This window comes from Hevea brasiliensis, chromosome 1 (genome assembly GCF_030052815.1).
Source record: "Hevea brasiliensis isolate MT/VB/25A 57/8 chromosome 1, ASM3005281v1, whole genome shotgun sequence".
Taxonomy (NCBI): Eukaryota; Viridiplantae; Streptophyta; class Magnoliopsida; order Malpighiales; family Euphorbiaceae; genus Hevea; species Hevea brasiliensis.
The window spans coordinates 6,957,343-6,977,376 of NC_079493.1; the positions used below are offsets into that span (position 1 = coordinate 6,957,343).

General features: G+C 28.7%; 2 protein-coding genes across 10 annotated transcripts; one reads left to right on the forward strand and one right to left on the reverse strand.

The window, feature by feature from the left end:
* Positions 1 to 2,439: 2,439 nt before the first annotated feature.
* On the reverse strand, positions 2,440 to 6,542 carry LOC110650537 (uncharacterized). Of its 8 annotated transcripts, XR_009147527.1 has the most exons (7): positions 6,070 to 6,542; positions 5,014 to 5,081; positions 4,835 to 4,888; positions 4,062 to 4,191; positions 3,684 to 3,975; positions 3,485 to 3,586; positions 2,440 to 2,941 (listed from the first exon to the last, which is right to left on the reverse strand). XR_009147527.1 is itself a non-coding variant. In XM_058143650.1 (4 exons), exons 2-4 carry the CDS (start codon positions 5,057 to 5,059, stop codon positions 2,779 to 2,781), a joined length of 396 nt encoding a protein of 131 aa, XP_057999633.1. In that variant the 5' UTR covers positions 5,060 to 5,081; positions 6,070 to 6,542; the 3' UTR covers positions 2,440 to 2,778. The 8 variants fall into 8 exon arrangements, 2 of the variants coding, with proteins under 2 accessions (XP_057999633.1, XP_057999636.1); XR_009147534.1 differs by lacking the exon at positions 4,835 to 4,888 and having other exon boundaries at positions 3,684 to 4,191; positions 6,070 to 6,130; positions 6,217 to 6,542; XR_009147528.1 differs by having other exon boundaries at positions 3,485 to 3,579; positions 3,684 to 4,191.
* A 4,412-nt stretch (positions 6,543 to 10,954) lies between these two features.
* Positions 10,955 to 16,082, forward strand: LOC110646491 (uncharacterized). 2 transcript variants are annotated; one of them, XM_021799940.2, is made up of 11 exons: positions 10,955 to 11,267; positions 12,019 to 12,137; positions 13,059 to 13,180; positions 13,455 to 13,660; positions 13,739 to 14,023; positions 14,103 to 14,161; positions 14,378 to 14,414; positions 14,524 to 14,595; positions 14,744 to 14,894; positions 15,058 to 15,174; positions 15,264 to 16,082. In XM_021799940.2, the coding sequence occupies exons 1-11, from the start codon at positions 11,254 to 11,256 to the stop codon at positions 15,675 to 15,677; spliced, it is 1,596 nt and encodes a 531-aa protein (XP_021655632.2). In that variant the 5' UTR covers positions 10,955 to 11,253; the 3' UTR covers positions 15,678 to 16,082. The 2 variants fall into 2 exon arrangements, with proteins under 2 accessions (XP_021655632.2, XP_021655631.2); XM_021799939.2 differs by having other exon boundaries at positions 10,956 to 11,255.
* The last annotated feature ends 3,952 nt before the right edge of the window (positions 16,083 to 20,034 follow it).

Consider the following 20,034-nt stretch of genomic DNA (forward strand, 5'->3'; position numbering starts at 1 on the left):
TCTATCAAAGAGAATTTTTTTTAGCGCTTTGAATTCTTCGTATCTCTAAAAATATGTGTGTGTGTGAAGTAGGCAAGTTTTTCTAAAAAAATGCCACATGGTACTATATATATATATATATATATATATATATATATATATATATATATATATATATAAGCTTTTCTAAAATTTTTTATTTTTATTTTTATAAAAATAGATAAAATATTTCATTAATTAGAAATAAAGTATAAAAGAGAATTACAAGTCAACATATTATATTTTCACATAAATAAAACTAACTACTCATACAAAAAATAATATAAAAAATTTGGAATTAATTGTCACTAAATCATTTAATAATTATTCTTTTAATGCTATAATAAGTAGTCACAATTATTGAGTAAATACAATATATTAACATATATTTATTTTATATACTTATAATTTTTTTATATATTACATAAAAATATTTTTTTTATTATCTCTATAGTTTTTAGATTATTAATATTGTTTTTAAAATATTATTAATATTATAAAATAAAGATAATATTTAATTATATTATATTTCTTTAATATATTAAGAAGACATAAAAAAGTTTGATATTTAAAATTGATGAAAATGATTATACGATTTAATTAGCCAACAAAAAATTATTTCACATCTTTAATCAAAATATAATTATATTTTTATTATTATGAAATCTTTATTAAAAAAATAAAAAATAAAAAATTAATTTATATAAAAAATAAAAATAAAGTATAAAGTAATTAATAATAAATTTAAAATATTATTTTATATTAAATTAAAATTATTAATAACCGTATAACCATTCCCTAGTTGAATAAATTTCTTGGCTAGTAAGGACGATGGCCGTTGCCAAATATTTTAACGAACATTATGACATATATATCCTCCTTAAATTAATATAATAACCACTAGAATTATTTGGACTTTTTTTTATAGCTTCCTAATTATAGCATCCCATTTGCTAATTTACCATATTATCCCTTTGACAAGCAATTATAAAATTTAAGGTATTATATATATATTAAAAAATTAATATATATTAAATGAGTAATATATCTTTAATTATTAAATAAATCAGGCTAAATAAATATGATAATTTTATAAGCCTCATAATTAACGTAAGAATACATGTTTATGATAAATTGGATTAGGGTTAATTAATGTTGTAATAACGTAATTTGATATTTTAGTATGCAATTTGATTAATGCATGCTTACTTAAAGATTAAGTTTAGTTGTATGTATTTCTTTATTTCAAATCCCATATCTAAAACTTATCATAATTTATTTATTTCTTTTTTCATTTAATATTAATTTTCACTTCTGTCGTTAAATTAATAATTTATTCATCATATATCCATTTTATAATATAAAAATAAAAAATAATATATATATATATATATATATATATAAATATAAATTTATATTCCATTAAATGTTTTCACTAATTAGTAATTATATTCAAACAGTCTACTTTTATATCATATATCTAAATTCTTAAGTTTTATTACAATAACTCTAAATTTTAATAATATTTTATATGTTATTAAAAATTTAAAATATGTGGTTAATAAAAAATATCAGCAAATCCCTTATAATGTTAAGTGTTAATTAATGGTGGATACAATTTTATATATATATGTGTGTGAAAGATGAAGGGTATTTTATCAGTTTGTGTTTCTTCCATTGTATTGTGGGTATATTAAATTAAAAAATTATAAATTTATCAATTATTTCATAATATTAGAATTAAATTTGCTACTCATTTATAAATCAAAATATTCAGAATTTCTCCACAATATCATTAAAATTCCTTTCTATTTTTTTTACACTACAAGAAAAAATAAATTTTGTGATGGATTTCCGTCACAAATATGTCAAAAATGGAATTTTGTGACGGATTTGTGACGGAAAAATTGACGTCAAAATTTTCTCTGTCACAAATTTTTAGTGACGGATTAGAAAAATCCGTCACAAATTTTTGACGGACTTGTAACGGAAAATCTATCAAAATTTGTGACGGAATTCATTCGTCTGTCACTAAATATTGGCCCGTCAAAACATGAATCCATCACAAAATTAAGATGGATTAGTGACGGAATTCTGTTACAAAATATTGTCCGTCACAAATTATTTTGATGAATTTTTTTTTGTGACGGAAAGCTTTCCGTCACAAAATTGTGAAGGATAAATCCGTTACAAATTTCTGATAGATTCCGTTACAAATTTGTGATGGATCAGTCCGTCACAAATTTATGATTCGTCACAAATTTGTGACGGATTATAATTTGTCACAAAATTATTTTTCTTTCAATTTTTTTTGATATTCTAATTTTTTTAATAATAAACAAATAATGGTGAATTAAGAATTATTATATTTATATAATTAGTAATAAGCATAAATAAATATAATAATAAATTTTATAATAATTAGTAAATAATAATACCATATATTATATAAAAGTATAAAGTCAACCGTACAAGAAATAAGTTCAGTTAGCAAATGTATATAAACAATATCAAGCTACAGATTAGGCATGCTCTGATAATGAGAATCAACAGAATCACATGAAGGGCGGGATGATGACGACATTTGCCTCATCATACGCCTCATCTCCTCTTGTATAGAGCGAAACTGCTCTTCAATCTATTGCCTGAGGCGCGATACCTCCTCCTCAACGCGTTGCTGGAGAATTTGCTCTTAATTTTCCCTCATGCGCACGATCTCCTCCTCAAGCACTCTAATGCGCTCATCAGCAATATGATCTATCACCGTAGTTGTCCTGCGGGAAGTGGCAGAGCTGCTGAATGAGTCTGGGTACAAAGTTGAAGCATGAGAGCCCAAACCGTACATGCGTTGCTTCTTCTCTCCACCCATAATATCCAAGGATAGGCGATTGACATTGATTGAGATCTCTTGTGAATCGTCATCCTGTGAGTTCGAAGTAGCATCAGTAGTAGCAACAACCACCATAGCCTCCATTTGATCCTGTGTATAATTATTTGAGCTAATAATTAATTACAAGTAATAATGAAACTAGGAAAATGAAAATTAAAAATTTCAGTATACAAACTTAATAATTAAGAAAATTTCGGCAATATACCGTCTGTAATAGGACATATCATACCTGCTAATGAAAGCAAAATAATGTTCCTGCATATAAAAAACACTTCCAATATCCTCCTTATACCATCCACTGCTACAACATTTATACACAAACACAAGCACTTCTAAAATATTAACAGTATTGCTCAATTTATATCAGTCAATCAACAATATTACATTGAATCATATCACTTCCACTATTCTCCTTATATCACCAAAACTACATGATTTACTCATAAACCCAAACACTTCTAAAACATTCATAAGATACAAATAACAGTAAAAATGAAATGAAATTTAATAACAATAACAATATATCATATGCATAATAATTGAAATGAAAATAAAAGAAATATAAAAATTACTTACATTAATGCTCTGAGACCTGACATTAACAAAGGTTCCATCCTTTTTTTTATGCAACTTTTTAAACACCTCCTAAGAATTAGGATCACGGTGTAGTTCTTCTGCCTAAAATTTATGTAAATTTAAAATAATAAATTTATTGTTAATGTCATGAAATATGTAATAATAGTTCATTAAAGAATTAAAAAGTGGAATGCAATACCATTTTCAGACTGTGCTCCACAGTAGACCTGGAACCACCAGTATGCTTGCTTAAACCAATGCCTGGACCACCAGTCTCGCTACGCCAATTTTGAGCAGCGATACGAGATTTAGCAATCTACTCTAGAGTGGACCAGTGTGCCATCAGCTATCCCATACATCTTGTGCAACACCAATAGGTTTTGTTCCTTTCTTCCGCCAAGTGTATAATTTCTTATTGTTAGAAGAGATGCCACTTTATCCCAAGTATCTTTAATTATGCTATCATCAGTTGCATTCCATTGATATTTTTTCTAAAAAATAAGTATTTCGATTATTAAAATAATTATATCAATAACAGTAAGTATATATATTTTTGTTAGAAATAAATAACAATTACCATAAATTCCTGCTAGTAGAAGTCACGAGTAGATGGAGAGACATCCTTCCATGTGTAACCAGTAGCATCCTGTCACTCCCTAAAGGCGCCAGTGATATGGGTTGAGATAGTATGACCATTAGGAATGAACCTAAAAAGAAAAATACTAAAAATTAACATTTTCCATCATGTTTAAAACTGAATCTCTTGGATTGTTTACATTAAGAAATAAGATATCTAATGTAAAATAATGTTTCTTACTTTCCCCCTACAACTCTGATCATAATTTGAAAGGGTATGGCCCTAACCATTCGAAAATGCATTGTCTATACAACTACAAACGGACACTTTTACCATGCAAATGTAGAAATTTCGACAGCATCTCCCCTAGGTTCTCCAATTGCACGATATAAAAAATGTGCTATTCCATTTAAGATTATTAAATGAAATATCACATTTCTATATATGCAATCAGAGAACATAGTGAGATACCACTAAATTTCTACTTATGCATAAGTCAAGAGGCATCCATTTGCAGATATCGAATATAGACACTGCATTTCCAAACTGTCCTTTAGGACAATTCAGTAAAAGCTCACCCTCCAATGAGCATATCACCGAACGGTCACCTATGGCTAAATGAAATTAGATTTACTTCAAAAAATTTTTTTGCGTAATGTTAATATATATGTTATATCATATACATATATGAATATTTATCTAACGAAATTTCAACAGCATTCTGACTATTCTAGAATGTACAAAAACCTCCTCATTAGGCTAATTTTACATACCTAAAATGGAGAAAAAAAAAACACTTCCAATGCTTCCATCTTATACCACCCAAACTACAACACATTTCAAACAAACCCAATCAATTCAAATAAAGCTAATCACTTCAAATAAAGCTACTAATATCAATATCAATGCTCATCAATAATAGTTATGCATATAATCATATCATCAATAATACCTTGATTAGCTCCAATGTTGCCGCTAGCGAATAGGAACGGATTCATCACCTATATCCCTAGCAGCAACCTTAATAATGAAATCAATTTGAACCTCGGATAAGGGATAGATCATTTCATGATCTAATATTCACGATATAGCAAAATTTACACAAGCCACATGGATAATGCCAGTTGTTCCCCAAAGGAAAAGAATTTATGAGGCAATGAATCTCACCATTGAAGCAGAACCAAAAAATAAAGGAAATAAAAACAAGAATTATATCTATAAGAGATGAAAAATAAAGCAAGTAGAGGTGTGTGCAAATGAAATGAAGTAAATCAAGGGGGCAATCATTTAACAAGCAAGGCGATTCGGATAAGTTTTAGAGAAGTTTCAAATCCATAAGGATTCCACCTAAAAAAATGCTATAGTTTCATGGATAACGCATAATTTCCCTTTAAAATTCAGGCCACCCATAAACACAAAATTCAATCTAAACAAGAACAATAAATAATTTTAATATCTAATCAAAAAGCTCAACAAGCAATCAATGACTAGCTATCAATTTCAACTAAAATGAACATAAGAGAATGCATAAGTTTAATTTTTTTATTTAATAAAAATAGATCACTTCATCTGAATTAAAAAATTTACAATTAAAGAAAATACATGCTTTACGATCTTACATGTCTCAACATTAAAATTTTGATTAATAAAGAGAAAATTAAATCTACATACTAATTAAGTTAACCCTCAGAGTCAATATAAAATTATCAAAATTTAAATTCTTGAATTTATGCCTTACATGCAATACTCAATGCTATTATACTAAATTAAAAAAAAAAAAAATTCAACACTTCTAGTCTTGCTTTTACTTTGAACAAAACAAAGAATTGTCGATGTAGTCTAATCCAATAAAGTTTTTCAAAGCAAATTACAGAGGTTGTTAAAACAAGAGATATTATTATTATTATTATTATTATTATTATTATTATTATTAAGTTCACGATGCAAACCCTTAGAAAACATGATAAACAATCAAGACAATCAACTAAATTAAAGGGAACCAACTCACCACCACTTAAGAAATAGATAAATTGGCAGGCACCAAGTCCAAAACACGAACTTAATTTAACCTTCTCAGCGAGATGTTAACAAAATCTTCCATCACAACCAGATGTTAGATATTTAGAAAAAAAATTGAAAAAGAAAACCCAAAGACCTGTGAACTAAAAACCCAATCACTGGCGACTCGTTCTTCATCGACGTGGGAAGAATGAGTAGTAGCAACGCCTTTCTTCTGTGCATCGGCGAGGTTGAGGGGTAGGCAATGGCATGACCCTGTCCTCTGTTGCAAAGAGATTAAGGGGTGGGGGGTTAGTGCAGAGGAGAGACCGACTGGACTGACCGAGAGAGGCTGAGGGAGAGGAAAATTTGTGAAGATGGTGAGGGAATCGGGGGAAGGAAATAAGAGGGAGCTAAGGGTTTAGGTTTTTCGATTTGGGCCAAAGGAAATAATAGTTGATGAAATTGATGTTGAGAGAGGGACCAAATTATTAAAAAAGTAAAAATATAAAGACAGTTTTTTTTTTCTAAATTTTAAGTGCATTTTGCAAAATATTGTATTAGATATTAATAAAATAATTTTAAGTGCAAGTTTAATTGTTTTAATAAAAAAAAGCTTTAAGATTAGCTTTTTAACAAATCAAGTAAAATTTGACATTAATTTTATAATAAAATTCAGATATAATTTATTTGATTATATACTTTAAAATAATTAAAACTAAAATGCTTCTATTGATTTTTTTTTAACTTTAAAGAAATTATTTTAATTGAATTAAGATTGCAGTTTTGGATTTTAAATGGTTTATTTCATTAAATAAAATAAATTTCTTTAGGGAATATTATTAAATAATAATATAATATAATATACCTTCAGTAAATATTATACTAAAAGATTGGTTTTTAGTATAGATATAATATTTGTATTATTATTAATAATAAAATAATAAAATATTATAAACTTTAAATTAAATAAAGTTGAATTGTATATATAAAGAATTATTACATTAGAATTATTTATAAATGTAAAAAATAAATAGTTAATTAAATTAATTAATTAAAAATAAAATAAAACATGGCAACATAATAAAAAAGTGTTGATAAGCATGAGTGAATATTCTAAAATTATCAACTCATTTAATAAATCTAAAAGAATTTTAAGGTTGAGCTTTTGTATATATATATTCTTTTTCATGATAATAATGAATAGAACATTGGTTTAGGACTTCAGCCTAATTAAAGGGATGATACAAAAAATAGGAGCTGTTAATTAATTATTTTTAAATATTTAAATAAAATTATTTTTTAAATTTAATTAAAATTAATTTTAAATTATTCAAATCCATTTAATTATATGTTTTTAATTGATAATTTGTATAAAAATATTTATTAATAGTTATATATTGAAATTTAATAATTTAATAAAAATATTTAAACTAAATTTACTTAAAATATAATGCATAAAAAATTTATAAATTTTAATTTAAAATATAATTTAATTCTTTTGAAATGTTTCCCATCGATGAACTGTGATTCGAAATTTGGAATAAAACTAGCTATATTAATTTGGGTTTTTTTTTTTTTTTTTTTAAAGAATTAAGATGGAGTCAAATACTCATGTGAGTTAGTAGTTACAAAATGATTCGGGTGCTTATTATTAGAAAGGATTTCATGTTAATTTATATCAATTTGTAGATTATTTCATATCAAAATATTAATTTCTTTCATGTACATATTAGGTGACAAAATAACTACGGTAAGATAACACAATTACATATTGTCATTAAAAATTTTTTACCATGATAATGTAATAATTTCGTCATAATATTTGACTTTTTAACGATGAACCATAGATTGTTAAGAGGAAATTCATCACAAAATATCATATTTCTTATATATATAAGGATACTAATAGTGAGTTTTTAGTCTAGTGGTTAAGTTTGAGCCATGAAATTTTGAGGTGTTGGGTTCAAGTTCTACTAAAAATATTCACAAATATAACTATCTTCACGAGTAATAAATGCGGGTATTCACTAATCCTTTATACAAACGGGGTTCGGTATTCGCAAGGTACCTACGACTTGACTCCTTGATAGTAAACCCAAACTCACCTAAATCCATTTAAAAAATATTCGAACTTATCCTATTAGAGTTAGGGTGAGTCGTCTAAACCTACATGGGCAACAAGCTGCTCTATATCTATCATCCTAAAAAATTCATTTAAATTAATAAGAAAATAAATAAAATAAGTATATGTAGAAAGATAAAAAGGGAGATGTGTTTTTTTCTCCACATCCTGCTATTGGTGGAGGTTGACGAAGGGGAAAGAGGCGGTGAGGGAATGGAAGAAGAAAGAAAGAGGTTCAATTTTTTGTTAGAAAATTCTAATTCTTTACGCTGAGCTTTTGTGACGGATTAACTTTCCGTAAAAAACTAGTGATGGAAAACATAACGCTGTCACAAAATTTATGATGGAATATGTTATGTTGTCACAAATTTGTGACGGATGAGTAAATTCGTCACAACTTTGTGATGGATGAGTTAATTCGTCACAAATTTGTGACGGAATAACTATTCTGTTATAAATTTGTAACGGAATAACTATTTCGTCACAAAATTTTTGATGAAATTATGTTTTTTCGTCAAAAATTTGTGACGGATAAATCCATCAATCACAAAATTTTTTTATGGAAAACATAACGCCATCACAAAATTTGTGATGGAATATGTTATGCTGTCACAGATTTGTGACGGATAAGTAAATTCGTCACAAATTTGTGATGGATAAGTTAATTTGTCACAAATTTGTGACGGAATAATTTTTTCGTCACAAAATTTGTGACGGAATTATGATTTTCGTTAAAAATTTGTAACAGAAATCTGTCACACATTTTTTACAGAAATGCATTCCGTCACAAATTTTTTACTCGCAATATTTTTTCGTCACAAATTAGTGACGGATAAATCCATCTGTCACAAATTTGTAATGGCTTAGAGACAAAATATTCTGTCCATAAAAAATTAAAATATTAAAAAAATAACTAAAAAATTTGTGACGGACATTCCGTCACAAATATGTTCAATGATATAATCTGTCAAAAATTCGTCTCTAATTTATGACAGAATTTTTCCGTCACAAAATTATGTTTTGCTTGTAGTGTTACTTAATTAATTACTTTTTAGAAAAATAGCAAGTAATATAACATAATCAACAAATGTTTAAATTTAAATATTTTATTTAACTAATAATTAAAAGAAAATACTTTTAATGGTTAAACCAACTATCTAATTTTTTTTAATAAATATTTTTTATATTTTAAATTTTAATTTTTTATAATAAATAATTAAAAGAGAATAACAAATTAGTTAAAATGAAAATTTAATATTTTATATTATTTAAATTTTAAATATTTTGTATTTTTAAGTAAAGGTCGTATTTTTTTTTTGCTAAGTGACATTTGTGTTAGTAGATGTTAATAATAATTGTATTCAAAAATAATAAATAATAAAATTTTAAATTATTTTTTAAAATATGTGGTATGATTTTATGAATTTATATATATATATATATATATATATAATATGTGGTATGATTTTATGAATTTATATATATATATATATAAGTGAAAACGTTGAGTACAGGATGCAACTATTCTCTTTAGCGGTATTTTATTGACTGAAAGTAAAAAAATTTCTAGAACGTTCTGTTATTATTTATTTTTGTAATAGTTTTGACGTGGGGTGGGAGGTGGCTTCCTCTTGTCTTTTAACAAGTGATAAATGCCTTTCTCGTTATACAAAGCGATGCTCACATGCCAAGAAAAAGAGTAATTAATTAATTAATTAATTAAATGAAAAGGTTCATGGACAACACTTGACCATAAATATATACTTTTGTTGTTTTTTGACATTGAGAGATTTTGGTCTGAATTTGATGCATTTCATACTATAATAAATATAATTAATTAGCCAACGGTTGATATGTTATATTTTTTAATTAAGGTTAAGTGTTTGATTATTATAAATAGAAAAAATTTTTACTAAGAACAATTTATTTCTATAATAAACATTTCTGGTACGAATTGGATTAAGCCTAACTAAGTGGATTAAGAAATATTTATGATTTATTAAAAAAAATAAAGATAATTAATTATATTTATATATAAACCTTCATTCCCTAAACACTTAATTATTATTTTTGAAGAAAAACTTTTTCTAATAAGGAGATTGAAATTGAGCATAAAGACTTTAATTTTAACATGTAAAGTAAATAATATGCATTCAATCATTGAATTAAATCGGGTTAGATATAAATTTTTTTATTTTATATAGTCTATAATTTAAAATAAATTTTATTTTAAACAAAATCGATTTTTTTAATCACTTTATTTATCTTTCATATTTTTATTAATATGTGAATTTTGGGTTAAAATATAAAAAGTATATTTTTCTTATTTGCTATGAAATTTTGTATAATTTTTCCAATTCATTGGACATTCATGTCTTTAATTTTTGAGATTAAAAGGAAAAATTATTATGATTGAAATAAGTTGACCCTTCATATAAATATATACAATCTTATGTGTGCATTGATGTGTGTGTGGGGAGTTGGTGAAATATGAGGAGTGGATTAAGTTGAAAATCAAAACCAAAAGCAAACTCCTCTCTCTCTCTCTCTCTCTCTCTCTCTCTCTCAAATAGATATGTGGGAATATTTGACGCGGTTTTGTTTGTTTAGAGTTATAGAAATCAAAGATTCTTGCTTGAGGACTTTGAAATTCTAGAGAGAGAAAGCGAGAGGTTCTTGACTTTGGGCTTTTGTCATTTTACCTTTCAAGAGGGTTGGCCACTCAAAACATATAATAGTATTTGAGGAGTCTCAGCTTCTAGATATCTTGAATTCACCTACAAACTTCTATATATACAAGCAGCCATAATTGGAACGAATGGAATGGTTTATATCCGTTGAACTTTCTTTACTGGGTTTTGCTGATATTTAATTTTTTACCAGAAAAGCTGGGATTAATTTCTGGATTGTATTAAAGCTTTTCGTGTGAAGGATACTTTCTGTTTGAGGATTGGAGCATTTTCATATCAGAATTTTCAAAGATTATTGGTCATAAGATCAAAGCACAGGTTGAAAATATTCAAGTTGCAGAAAGTTGAGAGCCATTGAAGCTGCTGCAGTTCTCAGTTCATGTCAGCCTATATGTATAGTATCTATTCTCTCTCTCTCTCTCTCTCTCTCTCTCTCTCTCTCTCTCTCTCTCTCCTTGCAATTCCCAGTCCAGGAGATTTTGTTTTCTAAAAGAAATGTTCTTTGCTTGCAAAGAAGTTTATGCAATATGAAACAAGCATCTGGTTGCTTTGAGAAAAGTAGTGCACCCATTGATTAAACAAAAAGAAAAATCTTTCTAAATTCACACTTAAGCTTCATTTGTTTTAAAAAAATATATTTTTAGTATTTTTTTTTAGTATGAAATATTAAAAAATAGATAGTAAAAAATATTTTTTATAAAAAAAATTAAATTATTTAAAAAAAAATAATTAAATTAAATTATTTTTAAAAAGAAATCATTTTCTAAATTTTAACAAGAAAATATTTATACATATAACCATTAATTAACAAAAACAAATGGAGGCTAAAGCTAAATAATTTTTTTTTCTCCTTTAGAGGGTTCATTTAATTACCAATCCAAACAATAGTACTACCACTGCACCATGCAAATGAAGTTCTCTATTTCTCTCTCTAGCTATCAATTTCTTGTTACTGTTTGAGTTCTTCTTTAATGGGTTTTAGTTATTTTTTTTTTTATGGTTTTATTTAACTTGTTAGATGGGGTTGGTTCTCCATTGGCATTTGGGTTAGTCAGAAGTTGGCAAGAAACAAGGTTTCAATTTTGTCAATTTTGCAAGATCATTTTCTAACATTATTAATTATTCTATTCTACTTGTTTGACAGGTTAAAGATGGCTTCCAATTATCAAACTCAATTGGTCTTGCCTCTAATTTTCTTGGTCAGCATTTTAAGTTCAAATTTCATTGCTGGACAAACACTACTAACCAATAGTTCTGATCCAGGTGAGGCTTAATTTTTAAATTTTCATTTTGTTTTCCAATAGACATAGAGGCAAAGTCAAGCTTATGATTATCTTAGAAATTAATGGAAAATTTCCTAATTTAATTTATTGAGTTTGGAAAAATTATGGAAAAGCATGGAATGTCAAAGAAAGAAAGGGATTTATTATTATTTTTTAAAAAAAATTTGAATTTCTTTTTCTTCAAAAAGGTATGAGAATTTAAAGGACAATCCATCCGAAAATGATAAGAAGAAAATATTTAAATAATCAAATTATCCAAGAATTTTAATAAAGTTCATTTCATCTACAATTAATTTATTGGAAATCAAAATTAATTTGGGTGGTGTAATTAATTAGGAATATATTTTTTTTATTATATTGATTTCAGCCATTAATAAATGCCAAAAATTCATTTTAGATATTGGATTAGAGTTTAATTATTTTATTTATAAAAGGAACATTTTTAAGAAAATGTTTTATATCTATCTTAATTTATTAATTGATTAAATTTTTAAAATAAGTTTACTTATTTTTATATTCATTTTGATGCTTAACCAAGTTGACGATGTATTTTATTATATTATTTTTATTAAATTTTTAATATTTTATTATAAATCTCATTTAATATTATTTTTAATTATTTTGATGATAAACATTTTATGAATGATTTTTTATTAAATATATTAATTATTATTAATAACTTACAAGTCTTTTAATTATTTATCATCATCAATAAATAAAAAATAAAAAAAAATCAGACAATGGAGGAAAGAAAGAGGGAGGAAGCATAAAGGGTTTCCGAAATTGAAAGTAAATTAAAGCAAATTAAATTATCGAAAATATTTTGTTTCCTTAATCCTATTTCCTTACCTTTGCATATAAGATAATATTATCTCATAATGGGATTTCTCTGGTTTTTCAGGTACTAATTCCGTTGAAACAAACAATGTCTTACATTCCGATGACACTGTGAGGGTGGATCCTCTAGACAATTTCAAGAAATACAGAGGAGGATATGATGTCACCAACAAGCATTATTGGAGTGTAATTCTCTCTCTCCCTCTATCCAAGAAAAAGAATAAAAATTTAATTCACGATTAGCTTTCACTATCGACGATTTTAGGGACGTAATCTCTCACATCGACTTGTTGCATTTAGAAAAATAATCTTTACTGCTCTTCAGCAGAGTCAAATTCTGATTGATAAGAAAGGATACATCTATGTTTACCGATTATATATTATTCTTTTTATTATAAAATTTTCATATCTTTTATTTATTTTTCAATTTTAAATTTTAAATTTTTTATTTTTTTTGCAGTCGACTATATTTACAGGAGTTTATGGATATGTAATTGGGGTGCTCTGGCTTCTAGCTGGAATAATATATGGAAGTATTCTTCTAGCAAATACTTACTGTTGTAAAAGTAGAAGGAAAGAAAAGCTGAACAAGAAAAGATTGCCTTGCAATAAACAATGTTCTCTTTGGCCTGTTATCTTGGCTATTTTGTTCACTATCTTGGCAATGTAAGTGATGCCCATTTTTACAAGTCCAAATTATATGTTAAATGTTACAAGATTTTGACAGATGAATACTATCTGCAGAACTGCAACTGGGTTAGTTCTTGGAGGGAATGCAAAATTCCGTTCGAGAGCAAGAACTGTGGTGAACATCATCATTGACACAGCAGATGGTGCATCAGAAACAATATATAACACAACAGGAGCAATGAAAGAAATAAGAGATAATCTACAAGCCTCTAATGTAAGTGCAGAACAAGCTTCTAGCTTCCTTACCTCCACATCACAGAAACTAGACGATCAAGCTGCTGATATTGAAAGGCAAGCTAGGAAAAACAGGCGTCTTATTGAGAAAGGTCTCAAGATAGTGTAAGTTACTCTCTTATTGCACCCCAATAAAGAGAATTTTCCACTTGGACTTCTCTTAAAGATGTGCGGATTCTTGCAGGTATATAATAACAACTGTCACTATCTCCCTGAATCTGGCTGCTTTGGTTGCTCTTTCAGGTATTTCTACTTATGTTATGTGCCTGACTTGTTGGTCAAACTTAACTGAATGCAAATTCTTGAACTAATCGAAGAAATGAATCCAACAAACCTGACAGAATTAAAATTTCTTAAAATTGAAAAACAAAGAATTTTTGCCTGGCCTGTGCTTTTAGTCATTTCTTGCAATCTCATTGAGTAGAATTCTCACTGAATTTTGGGATCATCCTACTGCAGTCTGTGGGACACTTCGCCTACGAAGAGCTCTTAACCTGTAAGTAGAGCAAAACATTTAAATTTGTTCTGAATAGAATATTTCCTTAAGAGACAACTGATTGTCATGTATTGAGTTTGTTTCTAATTGTTTCATTTTGGATTTTCAGGCTTATTATACTATGTTGGATCCTGACTGCTCTATGCTGGGTGTTCTTTGGGGTGTATTTCTTCTTAGGAAAGTAAGTCTCAAGTTTTTTCTTTTCCTCAATTGCTTTTATATATGTATTTTAGCCATTCAGGATTGCTAGGATAGAGAATTGCATCAGATAATGACCTATAACTTAGAGTTTCCAAGTACTAATAAGAGGAAAATCAATATCTTTGCAGGTTCTCTGGCGATACCTGCACAGCTCTTGAAACCTTCCAAAAGGATCCTTATAACAACAGCTTGAGTTCCATCCTTCCCTGCGAGGAATTGCTCGATGCAAAGCCAGTCTTGACTGATGTCAGTGAAGGGATCTACAACATTGTTAATCAGGTAAATTTGATTACAAAATTTAATTGCAAATTAGTAGGACATTTGCAAATTAGTAGGACATTCGTTCTCATTCAAGTTGGTAGATACATATTTCATTTGCTCCAATTCTTCCAGCTAGTAGTTTGGCTAGTGTGAGTTAAAACCTTAATTTGCTACACTGCAGGTGAATGAAAACATATCAGTAGTACAAGTGTGCAATCCTTTCTCAGGACCACCAGAGTATCAATACCAGGCAAATAATTGCCCAACTAATACAATTAAAATCGGAGACATCCCAAAGGTAAAACTGAAATCAGTTATGATTATGTTCATCTTTATTAATTAAAAATTCCATATTCTAACTCATCTTGTCTCCCTCCTTTTCTGCAGATGTTGGAACCACTTACTTGTTCTGGTACCAACAATGGCACATGTAGTGCTGGACAATTCATATCAATCAATGATTTCAGAACAGTGGAGGATTACACAACTTCAATTCAGAACCTGCTAAACGCATACCCAGATATGGAAAGCCTGGTAGAATGCCAATCTGTGAAGGATGCATTTTCTGAGATCCTTACAACACACTGCAAACCATTGAAGAAGTATGTTCGGATGGTATGGGGGTCAATGCTGTTTCTATCATTGAGTATGGTGTTTCTGGTTCTGATATGGACATTTCAAGCTCATCATGAACAAGAACACCATTCTGTAGATGGTTCTGTTAAACCACACAATGCTGAAGTGAAGGAATCGCAATCTGGAGAAAAAGAATTAGCCAAAGATCGCTCAAATAAAGCATAGTTTATTAGTCTAGGATCGCACAAAATTTTTTTCCAGATAATTATAAACTCTTCTTGGAAGATCCATTCACAGGCAGGATTTCCATCAGCAATTGGTTGATAAGATCAAGAATTCAAGGTACAGATTATATAGGTAAAGAAATACAAAAAGATGGAAGAAATCAAGAAGATTATAGAGGTTGAATTTATGCATGCAGGGGAGGGGAGAAATATGGGGAAGATCAGAATTCTTTTTATAGAAGTCATACAGAAATTTTTTTATTTCTTTGATGTGGTACAAGATCAAAGCCTGGGGTCAACCCCATTACACAATGTAAATTAAATTTGTAAAAACAATAATATAAAGTCAATTCAGTTCCATTTTTTATCAGAATTATGAGAAATAATATAGAGTTTGTAGTTAAAACACATTTATCAGTGTGAGGATTGAACCAAGTGGTAGAAGTATTCATGGCCATCAATGGTTGAATACTTCAGTACCCCAAGTCAAAGTATTTGAAAGCAATAAGTCGGATCAAATCCTTAACTAATAAAGATATTTATATTAAATAAAAATTATCTCAAAAAAAAAAAAGAAAAATTAGTTAAGAAACTTTATGTATTTGATTATGTTTGTAATTAAACAATTCATTTGAGAACAAATTTAAGAAGAATAATAGATAAAACTGAAGATCAACATATTGTCAACATATACTTAAAAGTAGCCCTTCATTAATGAGAAGTAAGCTACAGAATTGTCAACATATTGCATTCCCTCGCCCATTTGCAGAAATTAGAGTTTCTTCATCCCTAGTTCAAATAAAGGGTGCTTTAGTAACCAATCAGCAGATCATTTATGAGCAGCAACACGAACGAAATATTTGCTAAGGAAATCCTTTGTATATCTGAGGCACTTCATCTGTATATCCAATCACCCACAAAAGATCTTCAACTTCTGAATACTTCTAGGCTGGTTTTCCTGTTAGCATCTCCAATACAGCACATCCAAAGGCCCATATGTCTGTAGCATACTCAATCTTTTTGTCTCTTAACAATTCTGGAGACATATATCTGCATGTGCCCCTCAGATCGTAGCACTCTTCATCCATGCCTTAGCCAATATCAAGTCTGCAATCTTTGCTACCAAAGTTCTATTCTTTCTCTACTAACAAACTTAGGTCCCGAACTGTACTCCAAGAGTAAGTTATATACCATAACCCCCCTTGGCCATATGAGTAACTTCATCTACATAACAACAAACCACATAAAGAATGTCACTTAGATCACACAGAACTTGTTTCTCATGCTTTAATGAAGATGATCGATCCATAATTGCAGATTTTACAGCTATTTCAGAAGGGAGATAGTTTCTTGATTGATGGTTGTTCTTGTTTTAGCATAAAAAACAGAACCAAAGCCTCCTTTGCTAAGCAAGCAGACTCTAATCCATGAAATTCCATGAGAGGCCTCTAAAGTTGTAGCCCTTTCGAAACTGAGTCTTCTTTTAACTCTTAAAAGCGTTGCCTCGTTTGATCATTGCATACCATTTAGAATTATTTAATTATTCGTATAATTACAATATCATCGTTAAATTTAATTATTATTATTATTATTATTATTATTATTATTATTATTATTATTATCTCTGTATTTACTAATACATTCCAACTTAAATTACTTAACAATAATTGTAAAACAATTCAATGTAATGTATTGAGACATTATATTAAATCGATAGCAACGAATTGAGTTATTTGCTTTAATAATAAAAAATAATATCATTGTTATTAATTTACAATAATATTTTATTATATTATTTATAAAAAATTGTTAGATTTATAATCAAATTCTTAATCGATTTGCAGGATTTTTTCTTTTTCTTTTTTTTTTCCAGTTTAAGTAAGTGAGAGAAATATCGAGGGATAAAATAGAATTCTTTTATTTTAGTGTTATTCTTAAATTGAGTGAGACTCTTAATTAATAATTAAAGAGATTAACACCATAAATAAGAGAATGATGGTAAAGTTATTTGGCTTTCATCTCATGGTGTAAGGCTGTCGCTTATTGCATAGAAAGGTTTTGCTAATTGCTAAGAATTTAGCTTTGGCTATTGATGAGAGACTCTTATCCATTATAGTTGAAGACACCCTTTATGGTGTTGGTATAATAATAGTTCAAATAATAAATATATTAAATTATATTTAGAAGATATTAAAGAATTAACTATAAGCAGTTTTTACAAGAATTCTCGTAGGCGTAATTGGGTGGATGGTATAGTTTTGTACTTGTAATGAATGATTTATTTTTTTATTATTATTAATAGTAAAAAATGGTATAATTTTATTTTATTTTATAATTTACATGCTTCCGTAATATACATACTTATATTTTTATAAAATATTATTTTTTATTTTAATAAATTTTTGTAAAAATAAAATATATAGAAAATATGTATCACTTTACTTAAAATTTAAGAGATAAAATATATATTATCTAAAAAAAATAAAATGTGTATTATTTATAAAAAAAGTATACTTATATAACAGAACCTTGTACAACGATTACATGGACGAAGCTGCGCCATGTATTTGTCCATCTAAGTTAATAAAGGATGATCTCTACCACACATTTTATGGCCATACATATTTGATGCTGCTGTGAACTTCAGGGTTCCAGTCTCAATGTCACGTAGATCTGCAAACAAGGAAAAGGTGAGTGGGTGGCCCTATAGCCAATCACTCTGACGCTTAAGTCAGTGAATCGGATAGGAGGCAATAGAAACGATTATAGTTGATTTGAAATGGTGAAAATATGCATACCTTATTTTCGGTTCTTCTCTAGTATTTATAGTCTTTAGAAAAATAGTCGTTGCCTTAATCGCGGAAGTAATCTAAAGAATCCCAAAATTTTCTCCTAATTAATCGGCTTTCCTTTTATATTGTTATTGTTCGGCATTGGTTCTGCTAGGTTAGAGAGCAAGCAGAAATACTCTTGTTTGGTCTGGGTTTAGACTGGCTTACCTGTATTGCTCAGTTTAGGCATCCTTTTTTTGGCTTTTGACTCTTTGGGCGAGTGTTGATATTTTGACTGCCACGTTGGACTATTTTGTATGAGCTTTGACTATCTTGACTTGGGTAGTATCATTAGTCAACCTTCTAGTTGATGCAAATCTTTAGGTTCGTGTATTGCTATTTACATTAGTGCATATGAAACTTATCACACATTATTGTGGGGGGGGGGGGGGGGGGTGGTTGGTGTATATGCATTGTTGCCTGTGGACAGCTGTTGAGTGTGGTCTTCGCGCCATGTAGTTTCGCCGACTATCATTAAGTTGATTTCAAAGAAATAAAACATTTTTTAGCGGTATAATGATGGTGTTTTGTTTTTCAGAATCATTTAATGCTTCTTATCTCCTATAAAACATCTCTTTCTCTCTTTCTTTCCATTTTCTTTCACTATTTCTGATTTATGAATTTTCGGTTGTCTTCTCCATCTTTCCGATGAAGTTTTTTGGCTAAGATTTCCTCCATTTAAAGGTAATTAATTGTGTTTTTTCTTTGTTCATCTTCTTTTCTCTCTCTTGTTTTATCCCTTTGGTGAGAGTGAGCAACCTGAGCAAGGATCATGATTTGAATGCAACACCCTGATTTCCGGTGGTTGTATATAGTCGAGACAATAGTACCCGTGAACTATTTTCGGAGTTTGACCACTAACGTCGTGAGGGTGTAGAGGCTCCGAAGGTTACTGGCCCATCTAATTTGCCCATTGCCTTTGATTCTCAACCTGCTACTGATGTTGGGGTGAGTTCTTCTGGGCTAAAAATTCCTTAAGGTGTTTCCGAACTACTATCTTGCTTAAGTGGTTGGGATCTCTTAGACCTTTTGAAGTCTTACAGGATCGATAAAGAGTGATTTTGTCTATCGCTCGCTGGGCAAAGAGGGTGAGCTAATAGCACCTTTCTTCGCTCGGTTCATGTGGCCATATATAAAGAACAATTGAAGTCAGGCCTGAGACTGCCACTCGACCCACTAGATGTTGAAATTCTCAAGTATTATTAGTTATATATTCCTCAGATGCATCCCAACTCATGGAGGCTTCTATCCACGTTTTAGGCTTTATGTAGAAGAAAAAGGCTTCATGCCTCTGCTCACGTCTTCTTAGCATTCTTCTAGCTCAATACCAGAGATAATGAAGAATTTTGGCATTTTTATGCTCAAAAGGGGATGGGTCTGTTCGTCGGTCTTCCGTCTTCTTTAAAAAAGTGGAAGGACAGATTCTTTTTCATAGAAGACACAGTGGATGAGTGAATGGTGCAATATTCAAATGAGCTGGAATTGCTTTGCTGATAAGAAAGCCGGCAAGGTGCATCTGGATACCGA

Excerpts from the sequence above, each read along its gene's own strand:
- LOC110650537 (XM_058143650.1), bottom strand. The coding sequence starts at position 5,059 with ATGAATCCGTTCCTATTCGCTAGCGGCAACATTGGAGCTAATCAAG. Across the intron at positions 4,192-5,013 it reads CAACATTGGAGCTAATCAAG|GTTCATTCCTAATGGTCATA; the intron begins GTATTATTGATG and ends TTTTCTTTTTAG. Across the intron at positions 2,999-4,061 it reads TCTACTAGCAGGAATTTATG|GATCAAATGGAGGCTATGGT; the intron begins GTAATTGTTATT and ends AATTATACACAG.
- LOC110646491 (XM_021799940.2), top strand. Across the intron at positions 14,596-14,743 it reads GTGTATTTCTTCTTAGGAAA|GTTCTCTGGCGATACCTGCA; the intron begins GTAAGTCTCAAG and ends ATATCTTTGCAG. Across the intron at positions 14,895-15,057 it reads TCTACAACATTGTTAATCAG|GTGAATGAAAACATATCAGT; the intron begins GTAAATTTGATT and ends GCTACACTGCAG.